Consider the following 14,808-nt stretch of genomic DNA (forward strand, 5'->3'; position numbering starts at 1 on the left):
TACATCCACTAGCTCTCCTTTGTCTAACTTGCTTGTGACCTCCTCTGTTAATGTTAACTCTGTTTTGGTCTCTGTTTTTGGGAAATGCAACCACATTTCCCAGCACTTTCTTTCTGTTCTTGTTTCAGATTGTGGAATTCAGAGTGAACTGATTTTGTTGAATTCAGCAAAGTGCAAATAACGTCTTTTTTTTAAAAAGAGTTAATGAAGGTCATGGTTGTGACAAGTTAGCTCTGTTGTTTATTGTTACTACACTGCTTTCTTGTGAAAGGAGCATTATTGGATATTTGTAAACCTCTCTAGCTTGGGTAAATGATTGCTGTCACCTGCGTGCAAATAATGAAAAAGGTCATTGTACCGTACATTTCCAATAGCTGACATTTTGAATCATGCTGGGGGAAATAGCAGAACACATCTGGCTGTTAAAATACTTATTGTGTTAGTTAATTGAGGCTTGAGGTTGGATTGGATTGAGTGTTGAGCAGGTCAAGTTGAAGTGAGTCAATACCTTGCTGATTCTTGAGCTCTTCGCCATCATTCTGGCATGATCTCAGTGGCTCTGATAATCACATTGTTCGTTTTAGTGGGTGCAGTGGACGGAGCTGTGATAATAAACTGCTGAGTGTTTATGGCATGGGGACTGCAAGAAAGCAGCACAGATGGGGAAAACATTCAGTGCAAGGGTGGAGAATCAGAAGGCACACGTTTAAGGAAATAACATGAACAAAACTGTTCCATGGAATGCCCTGCCAGAGAGTGTGATGGAAGCAAACATTCAAGAGGGATTTAGATTTCTATCTGAACAGGAAGAATCCCTAAGAGAACAGTGGGAGGATTTTCACTGGGTAAGTTACCCCATGGCAAGTCATCATGAAAATGATGGGCTGAGTGGCCTCCTCTGTGATTCAGAAAAATCTAGTAAATGCCAGCATTGCGTACACACTGTCATAAGTCACTTGTTCCTGAATTGCCTCAAATTTCCGTAGCACAACAATAAGTGCCGTTGATGCACCATTACTACAGCATAAACTTCCAGCGAATTCAGGCTCCCCTGATCTCTGTCAGGTACATACTTGACAGTTATCTGCATTTACATTTTAATAATTGTGTACCTGGGTTGATGTCTGAAAGAAGTTGAATAGGGAGTTAGATATTTTCAAATGAACCTGTTCAGAGATGTCATGACACCCTCTGGGTCATGAACCCAGGCCTCCTGGCCCAGAAATAGGGACACTACTACTGCATCTAATAATGAAAGGTTTCAAAGAGATATGGAATTGATTTGGTTCAGGCCATTGCAGGCTTCTTCTGGGCTGCCTTGACAACAGATTCAGTGATTTGATTTTCTTGTACATGTGTGTGGGCTGATAGTTTCTATTTAATCTCTGTTTGAGTTTATTCGTTAACAATTGACCAAGCAGAGCAGCTTGGTTACTTAATTAGTCATTCAAATCTGAAATAATTTCAAGTGCTGTGAGCATCCTCCCTGACAGTGTACACATGCAAGGACTGATTGCTGGATGGAAGTGTTTTAATTGTGTCAGTGTGAATCATTTGAATTGAACAGCACCATGGCTCAGTGGTCAGCACTGCTGCCTCACAGCGCCTGGAGCCTGGGTTCGATTACACCCTCTCATGGGTTTTCGCTGAGTGCTCTGGTTTCCTCCCACTATCCAAAGAAGTGCAGGTTAGGTGGATTGGCCATGGGTAAATCGGGGTTATAGGTAGGGTTGGGTGGTGGGAGATTGGACTCGAGTCAATGGCCTGCTTCTACACTGTGGAGATTCTACGATTCTCTGATTTAATTCCTAATTTTCTCCTGTTTACAGTCCTTGCTGGATGCACTGGAAGACCTTCCTGATTGGTATGGTGTCAAAGAAATGCAAGCAAACTGGATTGGGTCTTGCACTGGATGCTACTTTGACTTTGAGTTGAAGGTAACAATTTGTAGGAAATACAGATCTCCTCTTTTCCAATGGTTATTGGAGGCTGAGGGGGTGACCTTATAGAGGTTTGCAAAATTATGAGGGGCATGGATAGGATAAATAGACAAAGTCTTTTTCCTGGGGTCGGGGAGTCCAGAACTAGGGGGCATAGGTTTAGGGTGAGAGGGGAACGATATAAACGAAACCTAAGGGGCAACTTTTTCCACACAGTGTCGTACATGTATGGAATGAGCTGCCAGAGGAAGTGGTGGAGACTGGTATAATTGCAACATTTAAGAGGCATTTGGATGGGTATATGAATAGGAAGGGTTTGGAGGGATATGCGCCAGATGCTGGCAGGTGGGACTAGATTGGGTTGGGATATCTGGTCGGCATGGACGGGTTGGACCGAAGGGTCTGTTTCCGTGCTGTACATCTCTATGACTGTATGACTCTAAGTTTGCAGATGACACCAAAATTGGAAGTGTAGTGGACAACTAAGAAGGCTATCTCAGAGTACAATGAGATCTTAATCAGATGGGCCCGAGGAGTGGCAGGTGGAGTTTAATTTAGATAAATATGAGGTGCTGCATTTTGAAATGGCAAATCAGGGCAGGATTTCTACACTAGGTAAGGTTCTAGTGCGTGTTGCTGAATGAAGAGACCTTGGACTGCAGGTTTATACTTTCCTGAAAGTGGAGTCGCAGGTTGATAGGATAGTGAAGAATGCATCTGGTATGCTTTCCTTTATTGGTCAGTGCATTGAGTGTAGGAGTTGGGAGATCATGTTGCAGCTGTACAGGACATCGGTTAGACCACTTTTGGAATATTGAGTACAATTCTGCTCGCCCTCTATTCCAAGATGTTGTGAAAGTTGAAAGGGTTCAGAAAAGATTTACATGGATGTTGCCAGGGTTTGAGCTATAGGAAGAACCTGAATAGACTGTGGCTATTTTCCCTGGTGCGTCAGAGGCTGAGGGGTGATCTTATAGAGGTTTATAAAGTCATGAGGGGCATGAATAGGTAAATAGACAAGGGAGACTCCAAAACTACAGGGTATAGATTTAAAGTGAGAGGGGAAAGATTTAAAAAGGACCTTAGGGGCAACTACTTTTCACCCAGAGGGTGGTGCGTGTATGGAATGAGCTGCCAAAGAAACTGGTGGAGGCTGGTACAATTACAGCATTTAAAGGGCATCTGGATGGGTATATGAATAGGAAGGGTTTAAAGGTATATGGGTCAAATGCTGGCAAATGGGACTAGATTAATTTAGGATATCTGGTCAGCATGGATAAGTTGGACCGAATGGTCTGTTTCCATGCTGTATATCTCTATGACTCTACTTATCAGCCTGAAACTTTGTGCCCATTCACCCAACTGGATAGAAATGCACAGACTGCTAAGTGCAAACATTAAAAAATCTCAAACTTCGAATTTAATCTTGTTTGATGACCAATCAGGAGCATAGGACTTAGCATAGGCCCCGCACCCCAAAGAAAACAAACATGCTGTACCATTCATTCAGGGAGACAAGAAGGTGGATGTACAGAGCCTGGTCAGTGGTTAGGAGGCACGGTGCTGATGGTGTGGTATTTCCAGCATCCAATTCGGTGACAGCAGAGTAGCTGCCAAAGATGACACTTTGTGGATTTGGCCATGAGTGTAGGAATTTATATGGAGATGAGATTTGAGAGGGCCAATGAGGCGTGAACTAAGAGGGCGAGGTATTAGCGGCAGCTGTATGTAGTTTGAAACAGCTGAGACCAAGGCACTGCTCAGTGCAGAGGCTGAGGAAGGATGCTGTGAGGATGAATATCTGTGAAGTGGGGCCCAGACAATGATGGATGATAATTTTTACATGGAGTGAAGAGACCGGAGAATGGTGAGGTCGTCAAAAGCAAGTGTCAGAAATATGGTGGGGACTGGGTGGTTAACTAACGGTTACACTGCCACAGTGGCAAGTTTGAAGATCAGTCAGTGGAAAACCAGATAGAGAGCTTTCATTAAAGTCGAAAAGTGTGGTTCTAGGAAAGCACAGCAGGTCAGGCAGCATCCGAGGAGCAGGAAAATCGACGTTTCAGGCATAAGCCCTTCATCAGGAATGTCTGGAATGTTGACTCTCCTGTTCCTCGGATGCTGCCTGACCTGCTGTGCTTTTCCAGCGCCACACTTTTCAACTTTGACCGTCCAGCATCTGTCGTCCTCATTCCCTCCTAGCTCTCAGTAAAGGCCAAAGTATCACCACCTATCAGCTTAAGGACTGTTTTATAAAGCGCAGGCAACTTCAGAGCTGTTCTGTCCCTGCTTTTTTGGTTGACTGCTCCATTTTAAAAGGATTTCAGCCGCAAAGTACATGTAATAGTGTTCTAACCTACGGGTTAAACTCTGGCTCCCTTGGAGTAGGTGGGGGTGAGTTGCAGCGGTCCATTTGATATAGTTACACCCACGATGCCATTAGGGAGGGAGTTCTAGGATTGTGAACAGGCTTGAGCCCTCTCAGATAATACTTGGTGTGAGTGAGCAATTGTTTCAATCTGTGCTTTAATGCCCTTTCAAGTACCTCGGTTTTCTGCCTTTTAACTGAAAGGCTTTGTAAAAAGTAATCTGTCACCTGTGTAGTGAACTCACTTCGTGACCACCCGCCACCACGTACAGGAGTGTTTGCTTGTGTCATTTATTTAAGATGAAGCTTGCAGCTGAGAAATTCCAGTTACTGCATTACTCAAGCGTTGTGAACACTCGTTCTTCCCTAGGTAAATGGGCAACAAGTTGGTGAAAGGCTCCCTGCTTACGCCGCCAGCCCAGAGGCAGTTTATGGTGCATCTCATCTCTCTATCCTGCCTAACCACAGACTGTTAGACACTGATAGTCACCTGAGAGACATTCTTCAACAGTGTCTTGTACCTAACACAGGTAAGCATTTGTGGAAACTCTGACAGAAGAAAGCAATTTTATTTATATAACATGTGCATTATGTATACAAATCAATTGCCAGCCCAAGAATTAACTGCAAGAATCCTTAAGTTAAGGATGTGTGAGGAAGTAAGCTCCTAATACCGAAAGAATGTGATGAAAGAAAATGGGACTGGGGTTTAGATGCTTGATGCTAGCAGAGCTGAAGGCCACGTTGACAAGGAGTTTAACTGGTGTCCCCAGAGCTGTGATCTAGAATGCTATAGTTAAAAATCGCACAACACCAGCTTATCGTCCAACAGATTTTTTTTGGGAACACTAGCTTTCAGAGCACTGCTTCTCCTTCTGATGATGAAGCGGCGCTCCGAAAGCTAGTGTTTTCAAATAAATCTGTTGGATTATAACCAGGTGTTGTGTGATTTTTAATTTGTTCACCCCAGTCCAACACCAGCACCTCCAAATCATAGAATGCTATAGTGAGAATGATGGGCAGCTGAGGGGCAAACTTCTGTGAATAATCTGCAGCTTGAGGGGCAGCACCGTGGCTCAGTGATTAGCACTGCTACCTCACAGTGCCAGGGTTCAATTCCAGCCTCGGGCAACAGTTTACGCGGAGTTTACACATCTCCCTGTGTCTGCACGAGTTTCCTCTGGGTGCTGCAGTTTCCTCCCACAGTCCAAAGACCTGTAGATGGACTGGCCATTCTAAGTTTCCCATAGTGTACAGGGATACGTAGGCCAGATGGATTAACCATGGGCAATTCAGGGTTACAAGGATAGAGCTGGGATGGTCTTCAGAGGGTTGGTGTGGACTTGTTGGGCTGAATGGCCTGTTTCAACACTGTTAGGATTTTATGATTCTGTGAGATCTGAAGGTCATAACAACACTCTTGAAATATGCGAGGAATGTGTGAGTTTATGTTTTTGTTGTCTTTGGCCTCTGTTGACTTGAGGAACTCTGATGACATAAGTTATTGCTGAAGGAGGTTTCCGTTGCTTTATCTATCGTCTCTCTAAATTATTCTGGAAGATGTTAAGTGTTTCCTTTGCTCTTCAGCTGTACCGTGGCCCTGAGCTGGGAAGGTTATTTATACCTGTTTTATTTGGCAAGTGCAATGGACCAATTTCTACTTCAAACGTCTTTTGGAGTCGTGTCTTGTTGAGTCGTAAATTCAGCAGGACCTTTTCAGATTTACAAGGTTGTCTCAGTTATGTTAACAGAGTTTCTCTGGGCCTAGAGATATGAACAGAACCGAGAAATCCCATATACGGTCCAACCCTCTTCTGCAATTGTACAAAACCAGAAATGTGAACGTTGAGCATTTGCACTTAGACCAGGGAACTCGAAATATTTGCTGTTCTAATTTTGGGAGAAGATTTGTAGCTCGGGTGCTCATTGTTGTGGTTCTGTTCGCCGAGCTGGGAATTTGTGTTGCAGACGTTTCGTTCCCTGTCTAGGTGACATCCTCAGTGCTTGGGACCCTCCTGTGAAGCGCTTCTGTGATGTTTCCCCCGGCATTTATAGTGATTTGTATCTGCTGCTTCCGGTTGTCATTTCCAGCTGTCCGCTGCAGTGGCCGGTATATTGGGTCCAGGTCGATGTGGTTATTGATTGAATCTGTGGATGAGTGCCATGCCTCTAGGAAGTCCCTGGCTGTTCTCTGTTTGGCTTGTCCTATAATAGTAATGTTGTCCCAGTCGAACTCATGTTGCTTGTCATCTGAGTGTGTGGCTACTAAGGATAGCTGGTCGTGTCGTTTTGTGGCTAGTTGGTGTTCATGGTTGCGGATCGTTAGCTATCTTCCTGTTACAACACGCTGCAGTACACCAGAACTGCAAAAAGAGGAAGAAGAACACCTATACAATGTATTCGCCAAAAATGGATACCCGCGCAATTTCATCAACAGATGCCTAAGGGAAAGACAACGGAATGAGGACATGCCACAACCCAAAGGACTAGCCACACTACCATACATCAAAAACATTTCTGAACTGACAGCCAGACTACTGCGACCACTAGGACTCATAACAGCACACAAACCAACAGCCACTGTCAGAAAACAACTCACCAGGACGAAGGACCCGATACTCAGCATGAGCAAAACCAATGTAGTGTACAAAATCCCATGCAAGGGCTGCACAAAACACTACATCGGACAAACAGAAAGACAGCTAACGATCCGCATCCATGATCACCAACTAGCCACAAAACGACACGACCAGCTATCCTTAGTAGCCACACAAGCAGTTGACAAGCAACATGAATTCGACTGGGACAACACTACTATTACAGGACAAGCCAAACAGAGAACAGCCTAGAGGCATGGCACTCATCCACAGATTCAATCAATAAGCACATCGACCTGGACCCAATATACCGGCCACTGCAGCGGACAGCTGGAACTGACAACCGGAAGCAGCAGAGACAAATCACTATAAATGCCGGGGGAAACATCACAGAAGCGCTTCACAGGAGGGTCCCAAGAACTGAGGATGTCACCTAGACAGGGGACAAAACGTCTGTAACACAAATTCCCAGCTCGGCGAACAGAACCACAACATTTACTGTTCTTTCTCACTTTGTCCTTTTCTCCATGTGTTGAATGGAGGATTCTGTGACAAACAGGAAAATAACATTTGCACGTTCTGTTATGTTAACGGCTTATCTTTTTCCCCCATGCATCACATTTTTCAGCTCTTCCTCCTCCCTGAAGGTATTTTCTCCTTTTAGCACCTCACCCAAGTAAGCATCATTCATCTGTGTCGGTGTCCATAAGAGTTGACTGGCTGGTTAGACCATCGGACCACCCTAGCTAAGCCTGATCCTGTCAACATCTGTGTGTTTTCCAGCGGAATTTGCTGGACGGTGATTGGAAACAGGAACCCGGCAGGAATCACCGCAAGTCCTCAGGTCAACTGCAGCACCACTGCCATCACCTGGCAGAGTTGGAAAATCCCCGTGTGGATTTGTGATGAACCCAGACGGCACATCCTTCAATTAAACCTACTTCCCTGGTTCTTTCAAGGTTATCTTTTGTTTCTTCTCTTTTTTGTTATTCCCCTCTGGATACCGGTGTGTGTGGCTGAAGGGGCTGGACAGACAAACCACCACGGGAGACAGAAAACCATGCAGTAATGCCTTCTCCCCCAATGATTCTCTATTTGTGTTTTTAGATTAGATTACTTAGTGTGGAAACAGGCCCTTCGGCCTAAAGTCCACACCGAGCCTCCGAAGAGTAACCCACCCAGACCCATTTCCCTCTGACTTATGCATCTAACACTATGGGCAATTTACCATAGCCAAACTACCTAACCTGCACATGTTTTGGACTGTGGGAGGAAACTGGAGCACTTGGAGGAAACGCACCCAGACACGGGGAAAATGTGCAAACTCCACACAGACTGTCACCCAAGGCTAGAATTGAACCTGGGACCCTGGTGCTGTGAGGCAGCAGTGCTAACCACTGTGACGCCCTAAATATTGCTGCTTCCAATAGTCAAGGTCATGAAATGGGCAGAATGAAAAGGGAGGATATTACTGTATGTATTTTTGCCTTTGGCAGTAGCTTTATAGTTTATTCTTTTATTCAATTGCAGTCTGGTGTTTGTGTTGTTGTCATTGAATCCCCATAATGTAGAAGCAAACCATTTGGCCCATCGAGTCCACACCAACCCATGAAGAGCGACTCACCCCTCAATCCTATTATTCTGCATTTCCCATGGCTAATCCACCTAGTCTGCAATTTAGCATGGCCAGTCTACCCAACCTGCACATCTTTGGACTGTGGGAGGAAACCGGAGCACCCGGAGGAAACCCATGCAGACACGGAGAGAATGTGCAAACTCCACACAGCCAGTCGCTGAAGGGTGGAATTGAACCTGGGTCCCTGGCGCTGTGAGGCAGTAATGCTAACCACTGAGTCACTGTGCTGCTCAAGGCATTATAGGGAATTGGTACAAGATATAAATTGGATCTGTACTCTAATTGGCAGTACACCAATGGCAACTCCTTGTATTTTCATTACGACGACGGAGGAATTAAGACTAGGAGGATTAATACTGAAGAGGACTAAGAAAGAAGGAGTGTGCAAGAAACCAAAAATTCCACCTGCCTACCTCTTCAAACAGCACTTTCCCACCACATGGTGTGCAAATCAAACATTGACTGGTCGGTCACCTCAGGATCCATAGCTCAAGAGTGGAAGAGAGACCCCGTCTCGATGAACTGCATAAGAAGATGGCAATTTATTACTTGCAGGAAATTCAATTGCTGCCTGGACCTTTTTTTGTCTTTTTTTGTTTCTTCCCCCACTATTCTTTATCTGAGAAAGAGAGAGAGAGAGAGTGGGTTACAAAATCAAGTCGGAGAGATGATGGTACGTTGTGGTGACACACCATCTGAAGATGGCTGACATTTCAAGCTATAATGAGTATTTTGTAGTAACAATGTGGGTGGTATAATTCCAGTGGTTTATTTGCACCATGATTCCATTGTTTTCTGTTTGTGTTATACTTCACACCTTTGTATATTGTCCAACTAGGGAGTTTTGAGATCAGGGCATATTTGGCAAGTGATGGTGTTTGAATGTGAAATTCCACTTGCAGCAATTTTCCTGCAATGGGCTTTAATGTCTAAAAATACTACTTTTTTAGTACGGAGCCAGAAGAAATTGTTGTCACATGACCTTGTCTCCATCAGGAAGTGAGTGCAAGTAGGAGTATCCTTCCTCTGTCACCTGAAGGCACAATGCAGATCGTTCATCTTTTCTCCCCAGTAACTATCTGAGCTTTGCTTTTTTTTCTGAGGGAACCAGCAACATTATTCAAAAACTAAGTTGAAGAATGCTGGAGAAACTCAGCAAGACGGGCATCTGTGAAGAGAGAATTCATGTTCTGAATCCAGTCTGACCTCCTCAGAACTGACAAACGAACTTGTTTGTTTCAGATTTCCAGTATCGGCAATATTTCGTCTTTATTTGAGCAACATTATTCAGACTGACCAGAAAAGAATGCAAAATAGAGTAATTAATTTTTCTGTCTTTCAGTTGCCTTTTTGTAGGTCGTCCTGTTGTGTTTGTGTTATTTTGAGTGCACACTGTGTCTGTGTTTCTGTGAAAGGCACTGAAATATTCTGCCAAACATTTTCTGGCTCAGTAAGAGTAACTTACCCATAAATATTCTCAGGAGAGTTATCCTGATCTTGTGAAGCACTTTGGCACCCACACAAGCAAGCAACATTCCTAGATAATCTCATGTCCATTTACTCCTTGTGAATACAATCCTCTGCCTGGTTTATCGTTGCTGTCTGATTTGCAGGATTTTTCTTTAACTAAGATTTTGATGGATTGATTTGTTTGCTTTCATTCTCCTTTTCCTGGGAAACCCAGTGGTTTTGCTTAAAAGAGAAAAAAAGCTGTCATTATGTAATAATCACAGCCTCTGTGATGGACTGTGTCAACTGGAAATGGTCAGCAAATTAATCATAATAATTGTATTTCTGCTCGTTTTTTTCTCCAAGAATCACTGTTTCTGACTGTATCTGCACTTGATGTGTTACAGGCATGAGTGAAGTAATGGTTATCTGCTGCTGCTGATAATCCAAGTCTTGGTGCTTTTTTAGAAATTCCATGAGAAGGATATTGCAGTGGTTAGATGTGCTTAGTGGTGTGCACTGTCATTTTGTACAGACTGAGTGGATCTTAGTTTCAATCTTATGGTTTGCTGAGGTTGCCAATCTCACCGGAGACTATAATTGGTCAGTGTCCCTAGGCTAGGACTGAGAACTATTGACCAGTACAGGGCCAGTGTCCAAACTCTGGCACCCATTGCACCCAGGCGAAAGTGAGGGCTGCAGATGCTGGAGATCAGAGTCGAGAGTGTGGTGCTGGAAAAGCACAGCAGGTCAGGCAGCATCCGAGGAGCAGGAGAAACATCATTTCAGGCATAAGCCTTTCATCGGAAATGAGGCTTGTGGGCTGGGGCTGGGGGGGGAGAGGGGGGAAGGAAGGTAGCTAAGAATGCGATAGGTAGGTGAAGGTGATAGGTCAGAGAGGAGGATGGAGCCGGTAAAGGGATGGACAGGTCAAGAGGGTGATGTCGAGTTGGAGGCCTGGGACTGGGATAAGGTGGGGGGAGGGGAAATGAGGAGACTGGTGAAATCCGCATTAATCCTGTGTAGTTACAGGGTCCCAGGACGGATGATGAGGTTTTCTTCCTCCAAGCGTCGGGTGGTTAGGGATTGGCGATGGAGGAGGCCCAGGACCTGCATGTCCTTGGCAGAGTGGGAGGGGGAGTTCAAGTGTTCAGCCACGGGGCGGTGGGGTTGGTGGGTGCAGGTGTCCTAGAGATGTTCTCTGAAACGATCCGCAAGTTGGCATCTTGTTTCCCCAATGTAGAGGAGACCACATCGGGTGCAACTGTTAGAGTAGATAACATTGGTGGAAGTACAGGTAAATTTCTGTCGGATGTGGAAGGAGCCTTGGGGCCTTGGACGGTGGTGAGGGGGGAGGTGTGAGTGGCAGGGGAAGTTGTGGGGTGTGGGCTGGTGGGGAGTGTGGGTCTGACAAGGGAGTTGTGGAGGGAATGGTCTGTCTGGAACGCTGATGGGTGGGGTGGGAAATATATCCCGAGTGGTGGGGTCTGTTTGTATCTGTGGAAGTGGTGGAGGATGATGCGATGTATACAGAGGTTGGTGGGATGGAAGGTGAGGACCGGGGGGGCCCAGTCCTTGTTGCGCTGGGAAGGGTGGGGTTCAAGGGCGGAGGTGTGCGAAGTGGAGGAGATGCCCTGGAGTGTATCATTGACCATGTGGGAGGGGAAATTGCGGTCTTTGAAGAAAGAGGACAACTGGGATTTTCTATGGTGGAACTGGTCATCCTGGGAACAAATGTGGCAGAGGCGGAGGAATTGGGAATAAGGAATAGTGTTTTTACAGGAGGCAGGATGGGAAGAGGTGTCGTCCAGGTAGCTGTGGGAGTCCGTGGGTTTGTAGTAGATGTCCATGGTTAGTCGGTCGCCAGAAGTGGAGATGGAGCGGTCCAGAAAGGGGAGGGAGGTGTCCGATATGGTCCATGTGAATTTGAGGTTGGGGTGAAAGTTGAGAGTGAAGTTGATGAACTATTCAACCTCCTCGTGGGAGCATGAGGTAGCACCAATACAGTCATCGATATAGCAGAGGAAAAGGTGGGGGATGGGGCCAGTGTAGCTGCGGAAGTTGGACTGTTCCACGTACCCGACAAAGAGGCAGGCATAGCTGGGGCCCATGGGGTGTCCGTGGCTAGGCATAGCTGGAGCCCTTCTGGATTTTGGAATTTTCTGTGTATTTCCGCAGCCAGACCAAATGAGAGCAAGCAATTGATAGTGTTGAGCATTTTACTTTGAAGCTTCTAAACTGACATGAGGTTGTTCCATTTTTTTATTTTTGAAGTCCACAGTGTATATTTGCATTAACTCAGCAGGTATATCTTGGTGTGGCTGGTTCCTTGTTATAATTCCCATATTTAATGTGTGGGCACCAGAAACACTTCACCAAACAACAGTGACATTGATTTCAGGGATATGGGACGCACTCATTTAGCCATGTGTCATATTTCAGAGTTTGCGCTGATTGTTTTCCTCCAATTACTGCGTTCTGTTGGATAAGAAAAACATCTGGATTTTGAGCAATTGCAGTTTTTTTGGGAGTTTGGGTCCTGTACCTTTGTTTCTACCTACTGTATCTTTACATTTGTGAGAACAGGACCAGTCCACCATCCATCCACTTGATGCCTCTTACTGCTGAAATATTACTACATTGGTGTATTGGAGGGTTGCTGCTGGGGTAGAATCTTTGACATGTTTAGGAGAGAAGGGTTAAGGAGAGGTAATTAGAGCAACTGATGTCTGAAATATAAATACTCGTTTTTAAGTTCAACTCCCTCTGTGTTCGCATATCAAAACTTGGTTCTTGGGAATGAAGTAGACTGAGTATTGCAAGTGTTGGTGGGGGAGCATTTAAGGGACAGTGATCATTGTACCAAAGTTTTAGAAGACAGTGGAAAAAGACAAAGGGCAAACCAACGTGCAAGTATTGAACTGGGAGATAGCCACCTTACTGGGACAGGAATGGAGCTGGGCCGTTTAGATGGTCAGTGGGGGAGAAAGCTGTGGCTGAACAATGGGCTACCCTCAAAGAAGAGTGTTCAGGTGCAGTTCAGATGTATTCCTTCAAAAAGGAATGGTGGAGCAATCAGCTTAGAGTTCGCTGGATGAAAGAGGAAATGGAGATTAACATAAAGAAGGTGTCTTATGTTTGACCTGATATCGATCATATGATTGAGAACCAAGCTGAACTCAGTAGTGGGTGACAGAGCAAGTAAGAATAGCAAAGAAAAGGCTAGCATCTACCATGAAGGGAATTCCAAACTTTTCTAGAGAGGCACAAACAGTAAAAGAGTTTTAAAAGGATAAATGAGGCCAATTTGGAGCTAAAAATGTATGTTTCCATATGAGGGATAGGGGCATGGCCGAGATATTAAATGAATATTTTGCAACTTTACCTGTGAAGCAGATGGTGATAGAAGAGGAAACTCCATCATTAGAAGGAATTAATATTAATGAGGAGCGGGTATGAGGTCGACTGTCAGTAATTAAGGTTAATAACGCACCACCGTCAGATGAGATTCACCCAAGGATATTGAGGGCAATGTGAGTGGAAATTGCAGAGATACTGGCAAAAATCTTTCAATCTTCCCCAGACTGAGCAGTGATATCTGAAGACTGGAGAATTGCAAATGTAATGCCCTGTTTTTATTTTGAAAAAACATTGTTGTGATAAGCCCAGGAATTCCAGATTGTTCTGTTTAACTTAAATGGTGGGGAAACTTTTTAAAATGAGAGAGCACATGTAGAGGATAGAATAATTGGAAGGAAAAATGTGAGTTAAATGAGGAGGAGCTAGTGCAGATTAATTAAAGGAAACACCTGTTTAACTGACTCATTAGGGTTTTTGAAGCTGTAATATCTTTGTTGTTGATGTAGTCTATATGAACTTCCAGAAGGCATTCAATATAGTACCACACAACAGACTTGTGAAAAAAGTTGTACATTATGGAATAAATAGGACAAGGCTAATGTGGATACAAAATGGCTGAGGGCTAGGAAACAGTATTGGCTAATGGATATTTTTCAGACTGGAGGGAGGATCCTTGTGGCACACCACTGGTATGTGGTGTGTCAGGCACTTTTGCAAAACAAATACGATGCGAGAAAAATACTTTGATTATGGAAAGGATGGTGGAGGCATGTTCAGTTGGATGATTATCTAACTGGAATATTGGTTCTAGGTTGTGTGGTAAAGGCAAGAGAATGTCACCGAATCACTTGCTAGTATAGACAGGATGGACCGAACAACCACCTCCACCGTAACCATTCTGTATAGACAAGGGAGAAAGTGAGGTCTGTAGATGCTGTAGATCAGAATCGAGTGTGTGTTGCTGGAAAAGCACAGCAGGTCAGGCAGCATCCGAGCAGCAAGGGAATCGACGTTTCGGGCCAGAGCCCTTCATCAGCAATCATCCTGATGAGTCTATCCCTGTATAGATAGGGACTAATTGAATAGTACTAATTGAATACCAGTGACTGAGAGTAATATTTAATTTAATAATCACCATCTTGAGGACCTGCAATTTAAATCTGATCCAGAGCGGTGCACATTCTCTAGGGTAATCCAGTCGCTTCATGTGCACTCAGTAGTTTGGAATTGTGTTGCTGTGTAGATGAATGGGAGAGCCATTTCTCAGATAGCAATGTTTCACAATGAAGAGAAAGGCTCATAAATTGTTTTGAAGCTGTTTGGCTGAGACAGGCTCACTGATCATGATGCACAGTTTGCTGTCTGGGTTAAAATACTGTGGGTTCGCTGGCACCAGGCTGATTCCATAGCAACTGAAATGTGGCCCTTCCAGCTTTTGCAATCTGTGTCTACCTGAAT

The 14,808-nt window shown here is 44.6% G+C and overlaps 1 protein-coding gene across 6 annotated transcripts in view; it reads left to right on the top strand.

The window, feature by feature from the left end:
* Window positions 1–14,808, top strand: part of lars2 (leucyl-tRNA synthetase 2, mitochondrial) — a 138,090-nt gene that overhangs the window by 61,467 nt on the left and 61,815 nt on the right. For all 6 annotated transcript variants that reach the window (XR_009646902.1, XM_060849824.1, XM_060849823.1 and 3 more), the window contains 2 exons: window positions 1,830–1,937; window positions 4,679–4,838. Coding sequence is in view for 5 of the 6 variants with exons in the window: in XM_060849824.1 (XP_060705807.1) it covers window positions 1,830–1,937; window positions 4,679–4,838 (268 nt within the window). In the remaining variant the exon portion in view is untranslated. The remainder of the gene's footprint in view (window positions 1–1,829; window positions 1,938–4,678; window positions 4,839–14,808) is intronic.

This window comes from Hemiscyllium ocellatum, chromosome 34 (assembly GCF_020745735.1).
Source record: "Hemiscyllium ocellatum isolate sHemOce1 chromosome 34, sHemOce1.pat.X.cur, whole genome shotgun sequence".
In the NCBI taxonomy this organism is placed as follows: domain Eukaryota; kingdom Metazoa; phylum Chordata; class Chondrichthyes; order Orectolobiformes; family Hemiscylliidae; genus Hemiscyllium; species Hemiscyllium ocellatum.